Source organism: Mustela lutreola, chromosome 8, assembly GCF_030435805.1.
Source record: "Mustela lutreola isolate mMusLut2 chromosome 8, mMusLut2.pri, whole genome shotgun sequence".
Lineage (NCBI taxonomy): Eukaryota > Metazoa > Chordata > Mammalia > Carnivora > Mustelidae > Mustela > Mustela lutreola.
The window spans coordinates 120,289,043-120,304,399 of record NC_081297.1 but is presented as its reverse complement, the minus strand read 5'-3'; the positions used below and the strand labels follow the sequence as shown (position 1 = coordinate 120,304,399).

At 32.3% G+C, this 15,357-nt stretch overlaps 1 protein-coding gene across 2 annotated transcripts in view; it reads right to left on the bottom strand.

Moving 5' to 3' along the window:
* Nucleotides 1-15,357, bottom strand: part of TMTC3 (transmembrane O-mannosyltransferase targeting cadherins 3) — a 61,308-nt gene that overhangs the window by 32,151 nt on the left and 13,800 nt on the right. For both annotated transcript variants that reach the window (XR_009356873.1, XM_059186479.1), the window contains exons 3-7: nt 12,710-12,928; nt 10,634-10,733; nt 7,147-7,262; nt 6,539-6,711; nt 620-872 (exon numbers count right to left, since the gene is read on the bottom strand). Coding sequence is in view for 1 of the 2 variants with exons in the window: in XM_059186479.1 (XP_059042462.1) it covers nt 620-872; nt 6,539-6,711; nt 7,147-7,262; nt 10,634-10,733; nt 12,710-12,928 (861 nt within the window). In the remaining variant the exon portion in view is untranslated. The remainder of the gene's footprint in view (nt 1-619; nt 873-6,538; nt 6,712-7,146; nt 7,263-10,633; nt 10,734-12,709; nt 12,929-15,357) is intronic.

Sequence of the window (15,357 nt, the reverse complement as noted above, 5' to 3'; positions counted from 1 at the left end):
CCGCAGAGAGCCTGCTTCCTCCTCTCTCTCTCTCTCTCTGCCTGCCTTTCTGACTACTTGTGATCTCTGTCTGTCAAATAAATAAATAAAATCTTAAAAAAAACACACACTACAAGAGGTGACAGAAGAGTAAGAAAATTACAAAGAAATACACCTCAGAAAAATAACACTGTGTAAACAATCAGAGTTCTCTGAACATAGTAAAAAATAACTTGCGGTGTAATGAAAACCTTGCTAATGAGAACTAAACTAAATATTTCTAGCTGTCTATCTTGCATGACACTCTTCTCTGTGTCAAGAAAACAATGATCTATTTCCTCAAAGTATACAACCTACTTGGGTAAAGAAATAGAAGAAAATGATGCCAATGGCATGCTTCACGGTTTCAGAATTCCTAGCAAATCAAGAAAATTCATAACCAGTTTTTACTTTACATGCTGAATGTCAAATTATGCCTACATATGGAATTCTGATATATAATTTTAGGATAGCCAAAAAAAAGCTAATAATTAAGCTGATGTTGAGCAAGAAAGATGCTGTTTCTAAGAAGATGCTCTGAAAAGGCAGTCTTCAAATCAACTGACTGTTTTACATCTGAAAAATTAAGGGAATTTCTTACCATTAAAACAGTCTTGGAGGAATCACCAGGGTATCTAAGACTGAATATTCCCAAAGCCCCCAAAAAGCAAAAGAAAGTAAATGTGGCAAGATTTCGAATATCTAGAAATGACTCTATAAGTGGTATTGTTCCCATGGTCCAATCACAGCAGAGTTCTGAAGGATTTAATAGAAGCCAAGCATTCAAAGGAAGGAGATAGTTAAAAGTTAGTTGCCTTGTAGGAGTTGGGCTTACGGCAGCTGGGTTATCAAACCTGTATAACGAATGAAAAAAAAAGTTATTTAGACTAAAACACTTTGTAAACACAAAATATATAACATTTAAATACAACACTGAACAATAAAAGCAGTATTTTACATGTAATTTCATTAAAAAGAAAAATATTTTTTACTGATATGTCAGTCCTCACTAGAGTTCAAACTAATCTTTAAGAAACTTCTAGTTGAGACAAATTATGAAGAGCTGTTTAAAGGGGACCTAGATTATCTATTTATAGTTTATTATTAGAATAATTCAGACAAAATCACTACAATATTATGATATTCTACAGAAGTATAACCTTCTGATTAAAAGTAAAAAGAAAAATTTTAAAGGATTGATTGTTGTATGTGATGTATGAGTGTTTCTGAGAACACTAACCAATGTTTTTTTCTGCATGAGATGGCTTCTTTCAGCACTAAACGCTAATAAAAATTATGTTTCCTAGAAAGAATTACTATGTTTTTCTTTTGCTGTGGGCAGAAAAAAGTGCATCACCTATGAGCTTTTTCCTTTTGCTCTGACTTCTAGGAAGGCAAAAACCCATTTTCCAGCACATAATAGTACTGTACAGGCCTATGTAACATTTTATCTGTGTCCTACTTTTTCTCCTAACACATACTAATATAAACATATCCGAAATTATATTTGTGCAGGCCATGACATATTATGTACATGACATTTGTACATAATGTTCATTTCATTAAATTAGTCTGTTTCCTGCAAACTAAGTCAAATCATAGTTGAATCACTTTTTAAAGTATATTTCAAATAAATAGCTTCTGATTTTTATTTTTTTAGGCTATGTTCAAAATTTTATTGGCTATGTTAATATATAAAGATAATTCCTCATTTTAAAATGAGTAAGTTAATGAAAAATCAACCCCTAACATTTGACTTGGTCTTCTTAAAAATTCAAATGGTTGGAAAAAAGCAAATACTATTTGAACAAATAATATCTAAAAAACCTTCATATTTGAACATCTACATGTATGAAAAATAATTAAACTTGAGTCAGGACTTGAATTCTCAAATAACCAAAAGAATGAATACAAACTTTTTTCCTATAATCCACTACTCAAGAGTTCATTTTTATAACTCATGGTTTATTTAGAACAGCTAATTTAATAACTGTACTTTAGAGAAAGAACACATGTCAAAGCAAGTCAAGTAATACTATAGTCAATTCACAGGGTAACGTAATAGAAGAAAATGTATATACAAACATTTTTTAAATGCCCCTATTTGGAAAATATATATTTAGATGTAACATACCCATATAGCCATCCACACATACTTACACAAAACAAATACATTCATATCTATAAACTACATTTTCACACTATAGAACTGGAGATGAAAAAGTCTATGGAAATTCTCTAAAAGGAAAAACAAAAACAGTAACACTGAAACTGAGGGTAAAGAAGGAAATGCAAATTATAGTATATATTTACTATTCAATCTATTTCCCATATTTTACTACTTAAATGAGTTGTTCAGTTTAGCATGGCTAGACTCAGAAGTAAAAATTCATGAAATTAGGAAGTATTCTTTAAAGAAAAAAATGCACCAAAATTACTCAAAATAGTTATACATTAAATGACACAAAGAAAATGTTTAAGGTAAGAGAATTATCTGAATAAAATTTTATTCTAACCAGGGCCAGCATTGCACTCTTCTGGATGACACATGAACAACATTTTGGCCTTTTGTTGTTAAAAAAAAAAAAAAGTTCTTGCATTCAATGATACTTTAATGTAAATGAATAAAGAACTAGTATGAATTTCATTTTAAATTTTAGCTGAGTAAGGTGAAATGGAAAAATGCTATATTTTAAAGCAGGAAAAAAAGAGATGTAGATTGTTAAATTCAGCATAACTTTTGCTTCTAGCTTTAAACAAGCAAAGAACCAGACAAGATATATAAAACTTTTCTTAACACACTAAGCATCAGGGAAAAAAGGACAATGATACCTAAAAGAAGAAAACAAATAAGGAAACCCTATCTGGAAAGTTCAATACCTAGATATAGTTTTTAGTCTGTGGAACAGTAAGGGGGAACCTAGTGGAGCCTAGTAGTATCCTTAGACTGCAAAACTGAACTGGGAGCCCTAGAGGCCCAGGGGACTAGGGTCAGTTGGCAGAATACCAGAGAGAACAAAGCTGCTGAGAAAGAGAACTTCTAAGTGTAGAACATCTCTCTCCAGTTTTTAGTACTGATGAGAACTGTTCAGCATATGTATATGAGGAAATACTCAAGGTCAGTGTAGTGGATTGAACCATGTCTCTCATTCATATCTACCCAGCACCTCAGACTGTAACATTATTTGGAAACCTATTCCTTTGGCAATGTAATTAATTAAGTCAGGATGAGGTCATACTGGATTAGGGTGAGCCCTAAATCTAATGACAGTTATTCTTATACGAAGAGAGAATACAGAGAAATGCACAAGAAAGAAGGAATGCCAACGACTGCTAGCAACCACTAGAAACTAGGAAAGAAGCATGGAATAGATTCTTCCTCAGAGTCTTCAGAAAGAACCAACTGTGCCTGACACCTCGATTTTGGACTTCCAGCACTGGCAGAGAATAAATTGCTACTGCTTTAAGCTACCCAATTTCTGGTAATTTATTGTAGCAGACCTGGGAAAAATAATGCAGTTAGGAAAGGATTAGATAAAAATTCTCAAATACCATATAGTGGCGGGAATAGTTTCTCAGCAGCCAGAATGAAAATCCTCATAAATAACAGTCTATCAGATAGAGTAGTCAGAAGTGTCTTGTGTCAGTAGCAGAAGAAAATTTGACCGATTGTAAATGCTGCTATGGTCTTATATATCAAAGATTAAAAATGTGGCTAGAAGATATCAGGGAAATTCAAATCAAAACCACATTGAGATATCAACTTACACCAGTTAGAATGGCAAAAATCAGTAAGGCAAGAAACAACAAATGTTAAAAAAGTTGTGGAGAAAGAGGAACCCTCTTACAATGTTGGTGGGAATGCAAGTTGGTACAGCTACTTTGGAAAACAAGTGTGGAGGTTCCTCACAAAATTAAAAATAGAGCTACCCTATGATCCAGCCATTGCACTACTGGGTATTTACCCCAAAGGTACAGATGTAATGATAAGAAGGGCCATATATACCCCAATGTTCATAGCAGCAATATCCACAATAGCCAAACTGTGCAAAGAGCTGAGATGCCCTTCAGCAGATGAATGGATAAAGAAGATGTGGTCTTCTTTACACAATGGAATATTACTCAGCCATCAGAAAGGATGAATACCCAACTTTTGCATCAACATGGATGGGACTGGAGGAGATTATGCTAAGTGAAATAAGTCAAGCAGAGAAGGTCAATTATTATACGGTTTCACTTACTTGTGGAACATGAGGAATAACATGGAGGACATTAGGAGAAGGGAAGGAAAATGAAAGGGATGGAGAAATCGGAGGGGGAGATGAACCACGACAGACTGTGGACTCCAAGAAACAAGCTGAGGGTTTTAGGGGGTGAGGGGTTGGGGATGGGTGAACGTGGTGATGGGTATTAAGGAGGGTACAGATTGCATGGAGCACTGGATGTTATACGCAAACAATGAATCATGTAACACAGTACATCAAAAACTAATGATGGTGACTAACATACACACACACACATAAATTTCTCAAATAAATGCATCCCAGAACAAAGCAAACAATGAATCATGTAACACAGTACATCAAAAACTAATGATGGTGACTAACATACACACACACACATAAATTTCTCAAATAAATGCATCCCAGAACAAAGCTCTAAAATATTTATATATGCATATATATGACATCTATTAAAACACTGCATGGCATGTGAAGAAATAGAAACATAATCCATGAGGAGGAAAATTATTCAATCTAAAGTGACTAAGAAATGACACATACAATAACATTAGTAGAAATTAAAGCCCTAGAACATGGAGAGATCAGGAAACATAAAAAGGCTTAAAGAGAATTCCAAAGATGAAGACAACATCTGAAGTGAAAAAGAACTAGAAAAAAATTAAAGGCAGATTAGACATTGCAGAAAAAAGATCACTGAACTTGAATACATTGCATAAGAGACTATCCAAAATGAAAAAAACAAGAAAATAGCTTTTGGAGGGGAATAAAAAGAGCATTAGTCTGACAATTTCAAAAGGCTTAATATACATGTAATTGGGATCCTAGAAAAGGAGAAAATAATGAGAATATATTTTAAGAAGTAATAGAAAATTTCCAAAATTTCCATTAAGTAAAACCTACAGATCCTAAGCTCAATTAACCTAGACACAAGACACATGATGATAAAAAAGAGTGACTGGAAGTTTGCATTATATAACCAACTTCACCCAAATTGTGTTTTAAGATAAATATATCCTAGGGTAGTGATATGCAGCAGGTGACTATAGTTAATGATAGTGTATTGTGTATTTGAAAATTCCAAAGAAAATAGATCTTAAAAGTTCTCATCACAAGAAAAAATTTTTTTGTAATTATGTGTGGTAATGGATGGATATTAACTTATCATGATAATCATTTTTCAATATACATGTATCAAATCATTACACTGTATACCTAAAACTAATACTGTTATATATCAGTTGTGCCTCAATTTTTAAAAAATAGAGAAAAAATGACAAAGAGAAAATAATACAAGCAGGCAGAGTAAAAGACACACTACACGTAGAAGCATAAAAATAAAGATGACAGATTCCCAGTGAAAATAATGCAAGCTAGAAAATAGTAGAGCAACATTACCAGAGTGCTGAATGCATAACAATCAATGCAGAATCCTATACTCAGAATTCAAATTATTTTTCAAAAACAGATGTAAAATAAAGATATTTTTATATGTAAAAGCTAAAACAATTCAGCACCAGCAGACCTACAAATCAAGAAATGTTAAAGAAAGTCCTTTAGTCACAAAGAAAAATGGTACAAAATGAAAATCACATTGAATGTAAACAGTTGAAACAGCTCATTTAAAAAAATATTATTTAAAAATATTACAAGAAAGGAAGATCCAGCTTTATGCAGCTTACAAGAAGTCAACTTTAAATATAATATAAATATAAATATACTGATAGATAAAAAGGCAAAGGATGAAAAAAGATAAACAACATAACACTAAGAAAAAGAAGATAAAGCAAATTTCTGAGTAAAGACCAGGGATAAAGTATCATCAGAGATTAAAAAAACTCATTTAAACACAAGCCTAAATGTTATGCACTTAGTAACAGAGCTTTAACTAACATGAAACAAAAACTGATAAAACTACAAGTAGAAATAGACATAATTATAGTCACAGATTTTAACATCCTCTTCTCAATAATTATTAGAACAGTGGATAAAAATCATTAAGAATATAAAAGACTTGCCACTTAACTGATCAAGTTAAAATCACTGTACCATTAAGTAAAAATCATTGTTTTCATTCTGGTGGTTTCACAAGTACACACATAGGTCAAAAGCTACTAATTTGTACATTATAAATATATACAGGTTTTTAAAAAAATACTACACTTCAACGAAGCTATTAAAAAACCTCAATATAAATCAAAGACTTTCTGAAACACTTTTAATCTTAACATTAAGAGTAAAGGAAAGAAAAAATTAGAAAGAAAAACTGAATTTCATACCTGGTGAATACTGGAAGTTGGGACTGAATAACCTGGACTCTAATTACAACAAGTAATAGTGTACTGAACATCAAAACAATGAGTTTTATTAGTGTCTGCAACATAGAAAATGGAATACTACTCTTTCCACGGAAAAACTGTCCAGCAGTAGTCCATAATAATGGCAAAGTATACTGCAAAAGGAAAAAAGAGTTTTAAATAACAATATACTATAATGTTTTCAATGCAGGATTTTCAAAATGCAAGATTAGTTATAAATTGACTATAATTATAAAATCAATATAGAGCAATTTGTGAAACTGATAATGAATAAAACTGAGCCAAATAATCTTATCTAATACTGAATTATATTGTACAATATTACTGTACACATTCCCAAATTGCCTCCTGATTCCATTATTGAAATTCAAAGAGTTGTCCTTAAAAAACTAAAATGAGTCATAAAATGTTCAGTAATTTTCAATGGATTTGAAGATAAAACATGGTTTCTTGCAATTTTTTTTGGTATACAGATTAATTTACATAATGATGTATTTAGAAAACAAGTTTATTACAAGAGAATTTAGGTATGATAAAGGATAGCAACAAAAAACCATATTTCTCCTTACCCCTTGTGCAATAAATACTTCATATACACAGCAAATTCCCACAACTGTTATTCCTTGCTCTTTACACAATGTTGCAACAGCAACTAAAACCACTGTCAAGGCAATTGGAGTCCATACTGCAATTTAAAAACAGAAAAATATAGAACTACACAAAACAATTTTATAACATCATAAACAGATATTTTAAGTTAGACAACTATTATAATAAACTTTACTTGTGATTCTATATTGAAATTCATGTTATTTCCCACTAAGCTGTACTTTACATTTTAAAATGTATTCAAATGTTTTAAGTGATTTTTCCTTTACATACTGAAAACAAAACATCAAGACATATAACTTATACTAAAATTTTTTGTGGAGAAGAGAAACTCATAGGCTGGAGTGTTGTGACTAATGAAGTAATTAATGAACTATCAGTTTGTAATGAAGACAAATACTTTATTACACAGACATCTGTATGTTTAATTAAAAACCTGAAACTGAAAACTACTGGGCAAAGTAGACTAACATCTACTAAAAAAAAAAAAAAAAGTATAAAAACTGAAACAGGTTCATGGTAAGAATTTTCTATTCTTTTAAAAAATTTGCTATAGAATATTTATAAGTTCTATTTAAACAGAAAACCTACTTCATCAACTTTAGCAAACATCTACTAGTAGAACAGTAATTTGATTACAGAAGAATTAATTGTGAGAGTAATTCTGGATCTACTACTAGCTTGCTTTGTGACCTTGGGCAACTTTTCCGAGATCATTTAGCTACTGGAAAATACAATCTCTAATTCTTTTCCAGTTTAAAGGATATATTATAGTATGATTGTGTGACCTTAGGTTTATTTATTAAGAACATTAATCAAAGTAAAAACTCAATTAATCCCAGGTATAAATAAAAAAACAATCTATGAATCTAATATATTTTCTTTTCTCATTCGGCTTAATACAGAAATTCATTTATTTTTAAAATTGCTTTTAACTTTAAAATACTCTATCGATTAAATTATTGAAAGCTAAACAACTCAAAAAACTTTGAAACTGTATAATAGTATTCCTTTCCTCAAAAACAAAAACAAAAACAAAAAACCCTTATATTCTAGTTAGATCGAAACCAAAACTACGAAAGTAGGAGATTATACCAATGGGATATGAGGGTAGATATAATCATACCCATTTTTAAGGTGAGGAAATAATTTTGGAGGTCTAAAAAAAAGTCATGCACAATAAAGAAATCATGACTTTATCCTGGTTCTTCTGACATTAAATTCAGAGATTCTTACTAGTTTGTAATTACATTCCAGGACAGAGAGAGCAAACAGCTGCCTTATGCAATGTTGGATTCAATCTTAGCAACTAATAGCTCTAGTAAAGGCAAGAGCTTTATTGAAACCAGTCACTTTAGTTCTTCAACTTTTGGTGGCTGTATTACTGTGTGAACAAAAACTTTGATTTTATAAACAGCTCTCTGTGGTTAAAGTTACCATGTATGATTTTGTAAAAAACAAGTCTCCCAGCTAAATACATTAACAATACTTAAAAATAGATACACGTATAAGTATAGATTCAATTTAAATAATTAAAATCCATTCCAACTTCAAAAAATAAGCTTCTAAACTGATTTTACATGTGTAAAGATATAAACCTCCAGCAATCACATATTCAGACCATTATTCCGAGTTAACTGCTACATTTTGTGGGGAGGGATAACAGTCAAAAAAGTGAAGATGTATTTGTCAAATGATATGTGCTATGAAAAAAAATAGAAGGTGAAAGGAAACCGAAGGGAATGGGAAGACGAGTGGTGTACAGATGACATTTGGGCAGAAACCCAAGCTAACAGAAAGGAACAAAGGCCCTCAAGTAGATCATGCTTTAAAAAAAAAGAAGGGAAAGAACCTAGATGTCCATCAACAGATGAATGGATCAAGAAGATGTGGTATATATACACAATGGAATACTATGCAGCCATCAAAAGAAATGAAATCTTGCCATTTGCAACAACATGGATGGAACTAGAGCGTATCATGCTTAGCGAAATAAGTCAAGCAGAGAAAGACAACTATCATATGATCTCCCTGATATGAGGAAGTGGTGATGCAACATGGAGGCTTAAGTGGGTAGAAGAAGAATAAATGAAACAAGATGGGATTGGGAGGGAGACAAACCATAAGTGACTCTTAATCTCACAAAACAAACTGAGGGTTGCCGAGGGGAGGGGGTTTGGGAGAAGGGGTTGGGATTATGGACATTGGGGAGGGCATGTGATTTGGTGAGTGCTGTGAAGTGTGTAAACCTGGTGATTCACAGACCTGTACCCCTGGGAATAAAAATATATGTTTATAAAAAATAAAAAAAGTATTAAAAAAAAAAAAAAAAAAAGAAGGGGGTTATGGATGGGTCATTAATAGCCTAGAATTTAAAGTAATCAAATAATTACAAATTGAAAAAAACCTGCAAAGGACAATATACATTAGAAAACAGTGAATACAAAGATGATAACAAAACTGTTTATTGTCTCAAGTGTAAAATTACATAATGTGGAATATGAAGTATTATGGAAGCTAAGAGGATAGAGAGAGGTTCAAAAGCAGGGTCAGCATCTTTTTAATCAGAATTGTTTAATTGTTCACTTGGTCATTTGCTAAATACATATATAATGAACCCTTACTGTATATAAGGAACCATTCTAGGAAATGGAGACAGAAATGTACCCATATTGCAAATCTTAGAAGACACTATAAGTGTTTGGCTAAATCACTTATTTCTTGAGCCTTAGTTTACATTAATACAAAATTAGGCTCCTTATCATCAGTACTTTGGGTCTATCATGAGAAAATTGTCCAGAAATGTAGGGAAAAAACTCAGAGTTACATTTTAAGATGAATCAAATATAGGTTACCATCACGTAAACTCTTTCATGACCACTGTTCCCACACTTGTAAAAAGCCATTTTTATTGCCTGGAGCTTGTTTTCTGCTAATAGCTGGAAATTTGCAGGATTAATAACCTAATTTGTACAAAGCATTTTTCAGGGTGGGCCACACGGTAGGGACTCAATAAGTAGCTGAACTATGATCAACACATAATAAAAGTTATATTCCAATAAGCTTTCAACTTTACCTAAACAATACAATTCACAGCCTTTACAGGTGTTATTATAGAAGGACAACTTAAGTATTAGTAGTTGTACCATTTATAGATAACAGCACATGGAACTAAGAATGACTCTAAAACTCCTATATTCTAGGGTAACATTTTTAAGTTAAAACATACAGAATCTGTTAGTCATAATGAAGTATAAACTACATGCAAAAAATTTTTAATACTGATAATGTTGCATATCACGTTCATATGTCCATACATGCTGAAGTAGTACAATATATAAAGATAAACCCAAGTGTGGCATACATTTTATAAAAAACAGAGTAAATAAACATTACTTGATCAAGTTTTATAGATATAGAGAAAAAAATTAAATGTTAGACACTCACCTATGGAATTATCTGGTCCTTTTGATCTGGTATATGACAAAAATGCAGCTAGAAAAAAGATAGAGGACAAAAGTTCTGCTCTTCCTACAACACCTGTTACCTAAAATGGAAAAGGGAGGGTAGTTCATATTAATGAAGACTCTCTTGAAAATTTAACTACCATATATAATAACAGCATAAATAAAATAAAAATAAATAAATAAAATAAAAATAAAAATAAAATTGCCGTAATTTTTAAAGCACACATTCCAGTTTCTTAGACATTCTCTGAGTGCCCTCATGTGGTGAATTTGTATAACTTCCATAAAAATAAATTTACCAGTGACTCTACAATAGTTTTTTGATTACTATTTTGAAATAATTATAGACTCACAGGAAGTTACAAAAATAGATACAGAGAAGTCCTGCGTACTATTTACCCAGCTTCCCTCAACAGAAACATCTTAAATATTAGTATAGCATCTAGAATAGTTCTTAATTAAAAAAAAAAAACCCTAAGACCTTACATATTTTCTTAAAATACAAGTATTCTTAAAATATAAAAATACTCATAAATTCAGTAAGTTCTATCTCATAATAAATGTGTAAACTCAAGACAATAAACTTTAAATAAGTTCTTTTTGGGGGTTACTGGGTAGCTCAGCCAGTTAAGAGTCTGACTCCAGTTCAGGTCATGATCTCAGGGTCTTGGGGATCAATACCCACACAGGGCTCCCTGCTCCCTCTCCCTCTGCCCTCCGGCTGCTTGTGTTCTGTTTCTCAAATAAATAAAAGTCCTTTTTTTAATTCTAAAATTTTAAATATAAAACGCTCAAACCCTTTCCTTTATTCTGAACTCACTGTAGAATTTAAAACCACCTATCATGGGACGCCTGGGTGGCTCAGTTGGTTAAGCAGCTGCCTTCGGCTCAGGTCATGATCCCAGCGTCCTGGGATCGAGTCCCACATTGGGCTCCTTGCTCCGCAGGGAGCCTGCTTCTCCCTCTGACTCTGCCTTCCACTCTGTCTGCCTGTGCTTGCTCTCGCTTGCTCTCTCTCTGACAAATAAATAAATAAAATCTTTAAAACAAAAAAAAACCACCTATCATTTTTATAAATGCATGGAAAAATGTTCATTCAACTAGACATAAAAAGTTTCAAGACAGTGAGAGAGATACACAAATCCCTTCCAATACACACAGACCCATTCAAGTACAACAGAAGTTAAACATACTTTTGTTTACAACTGAAAGCCTATAACAAAGCAATAAACAGTCCTTTTTGCTCTGATGAGAGGCAATTTTGGGGTTACAAGGTTATCAAGAAAAAGCTGTAATATGTCTTGGTAGGTAGGGGCTGACAGACATACTGGTACAGCAAAGACAGTTCACAATTTTAAAACGTGTGGCATCAGACAACATGAAAGTACTGATTATTTTCATCAGTTACAATGTTTACATATATTTTGCTGTATATTTACATACATTTTCATTCTTTTACTTAAATTTGTTTTATTATTTTCTGTCCTTTGAAATACACTGCAAAGTTGACAAATATTTTAAATCTATATTCATAAAAAAACAATTAGCAAAGGACTATGTTCATTTCTACTTCACATTATTCATCTTGAGCAATTATATCTTACGTCCTTAAATAACAAATGTTTATGTTTCAAAATTTGTTTTAAATTTAAAAATTTTAGGGGCATCTGGGTGGTTTAGTCAGGTAAGTGCCTGCCTTCAGCTCAGGTCATGATTCCAGGGTCCTGGGATCGAACCCCACATTGGGCTCTCTGCTCAGTGGGAACCTGCTTCCCCCTCTCCCTTTGCCTGTGGGCTCCCCTGCTTGTGTGCTCTCTTTCTAATAAATAAATAAAATCTTAAAAATAAATAAATTAATTAAAAAATTTTATGTAGTAGGAAGTTAGACTCTACACTAGAAAGTTAAGACTTATATCAATTCAAAAATCTTCAAATATTTTAATTAAGGCCATGGTTAAATTTTTTCTTAAAAACGTACCATTATAGTCACTATGTAAGCTTTGTTTAAAAAAAAAAAAAGAAGAAGAAAAGAACACTGATTGACAGTTTTACTTACTGCTTCTGTGTGTATTGGGTGCACTGCAAAAAGTAAAGAAGCAATCATACTACTCTTGTTGTCCAGAAAAAGTTTGCAGACTTTAAGAAATATCACACTAACCACAGCATGAAAAATCATATTTAGGAGATGATATGACATTGGTTTCAGTTCACTAAACAGATAATTTAAGCGAAATGTCAACACTGTTAAGGGACGGTAAGACTTGTGGCTTCTTTCCTAAAAGGAAAAAAAAAAAACAATCATCATTAAAGTAGGATGGTCCTTCACGGCACATAAACTAATCCTTGCATTTACTATTAAAACAATCTACTTTTGGCTGAGATATAGCAATAAAGTAAAGAAATGTCCCAAGGACAACACAAACCTAAAAGATAGTTTTATGTGTTTTCCTATTTCCTTAGTCCCAAAACAAAGGCAATTTCCTCCTTTTGCAAATATCCCATCCCATTAACAGTAGAGGAAGAACATATGACTATTAATTCCTCTTCAATACAAAAAATTTAAACAAAAATAAAGCAAGACAATAGTAGCATTGATCATATTAGAACACAGGATTCTCTCCAAAGCCTCCTTTCCTATCTATTACTAATACAAGCATTTATGTAACTGCTGCCCAGATTCTCAAAAGGAAATAAAAGAACAAAATGTTTACCAGGTCAGTTTTAATAGTGAAGACTCAGAAAAGTACTAATTGTTTAATGAAAAATACCTTCATAGTATGTAAAGCCTGAATATATTAAACCAAAAAAATCCCCAAATACTACACACATAATAACACAAGAACAAAAACTTTCTTAGAATAACAGAATAGATACCTTTGTTATGGTAGTATTCCTGGCAATAAATCAAATTTTAGGTGAAGCTGCTGAATTTCTTTACCGGTTAGAAGTTTCATTTAACCAGAAATATTTTTACCGTAAGATAAAAATCAAACCAGATTTAAGAATAAAATACACAGGACAAAAACACATAAAATAGCCTAGTTATTTTTTTTTTTAAATTTTATGTAAGGGTATTCACACTCACCTTCTTTGCTCTCATACTCCTTACCATATTTTGCTGTAACTCTGATATTACAAGTGTTGACTTAAGCCTGTTCATCCCTACTAGGGAACATTAGGAACCATGAGGAACAAACATTTCTCAATTTGAAGACAGGAACATTTTAGTATCTCTGTATGGACTACAAACACCATGAGTGATGTTAACTAGAATGCTCTTTGCTGTTTAATTTTTGTACATCATTTGATTTAGCTAAGCTATACAAAATTTTTTTTAAGGCATTATACTGAGCTGCCATGATGTGTATATAAAAGTGAAAAAAGGGCTAGAAACCTTTTGAGTGCCTGAAAGGTTACCAAAGTTCCAGTGGGACATATTTGCCAGTCAAAAGGATGAAGTCCAAAAGTGCAGGGAACAGGTTATTTTTAATTGCAATATGCAAAAATGTTTTGTTAAGTAAATTAGAAGTACAATCACAGCTAATGGCCAATTAAAAATTAAATTATTAACATAATTAATTATTCACACAATACATTCGTAATCTAAGCCTCCTTTGTGATAAAAAGTCATCAGTGTAGTATACAACAGTAGACTACTCTGTGAAAATATAGTAAAATAGCTAGTTCTGTTATAAACAAAACAATATAAGTCATTATTAAATTCAGGTATATTAAAGAAAAAACTTAATTACTCATAGTATTAGGTGGCAACAGAAACATAAGCGTAAATATAATGAATAGGCTAATAGTCTCCTATTAATGTGAATCTCCATCTAGTGATGGTAAAACAAAGTGAAATGGGATATTTGCAAAATTTACCTTAACAAAGATAAATCATAAGCCAAATGCTGGAAGAGATGTCTCATTATAGCTAAGTGGTTCTCAACCCTGGCTGCGCCAGAGAATTATTTGGATAAACAGAAAAAGTCTAATCCTTTACTCCTCCCTACCCCTCAAATCCCACAAGAAAAATAAAAAAGCAAACACACACAAAAATAACACTGATGTCCACATCCCATTCTGAGATAACTGTAACAAATGTGAGCAGAGCCTTAGTAATACTTTTTAAGAGCCCCAGGCAGATTCTAATTTGTAGCTAGACTTCTAATCCAATGAACCATTCAAAAACAAGAGTATTACTTATCCAAGAATGGGTTTACTAAAGAGATAATCTAAACACTAAGAGGCCCAGAGGACTCCAAAGATCCCTAATATGCCAGTATTCGTACAGCTCACGAGTATGTCCAAAGTCCAAAAGGTGTCTTTAAGATCTACACTGGTACAAAAATCCTTATGAAGGTTTGGGCACTCAGAGATAGGCTTCCAGGGTATCATTACTTGATGATACCAACCATTAGATCTCTGAATGTGCCAATTCCAGGCTGGTCAAGAAAACCTGTAATACCTAAATACTACTCAGAATAATTCTTCCTTGGGGCATGCCTGGATGGCTCAGTTGTTAAGTTTCTGCCTTTGGGTCTGGTCATGATCCCAGGGAGCCCTGCAATGGGCTCCTTGTTCAGTGGGAAGTCTGCATCTCCTTCTCCCACTCTCCCTCCTTGTGTTCCCTCTTTCTGTCAAATAAATAAATAAAATCTTAAAAAAAAAAAAAAAAAAAAGAGTAATGGCACATTTCCCCACAGA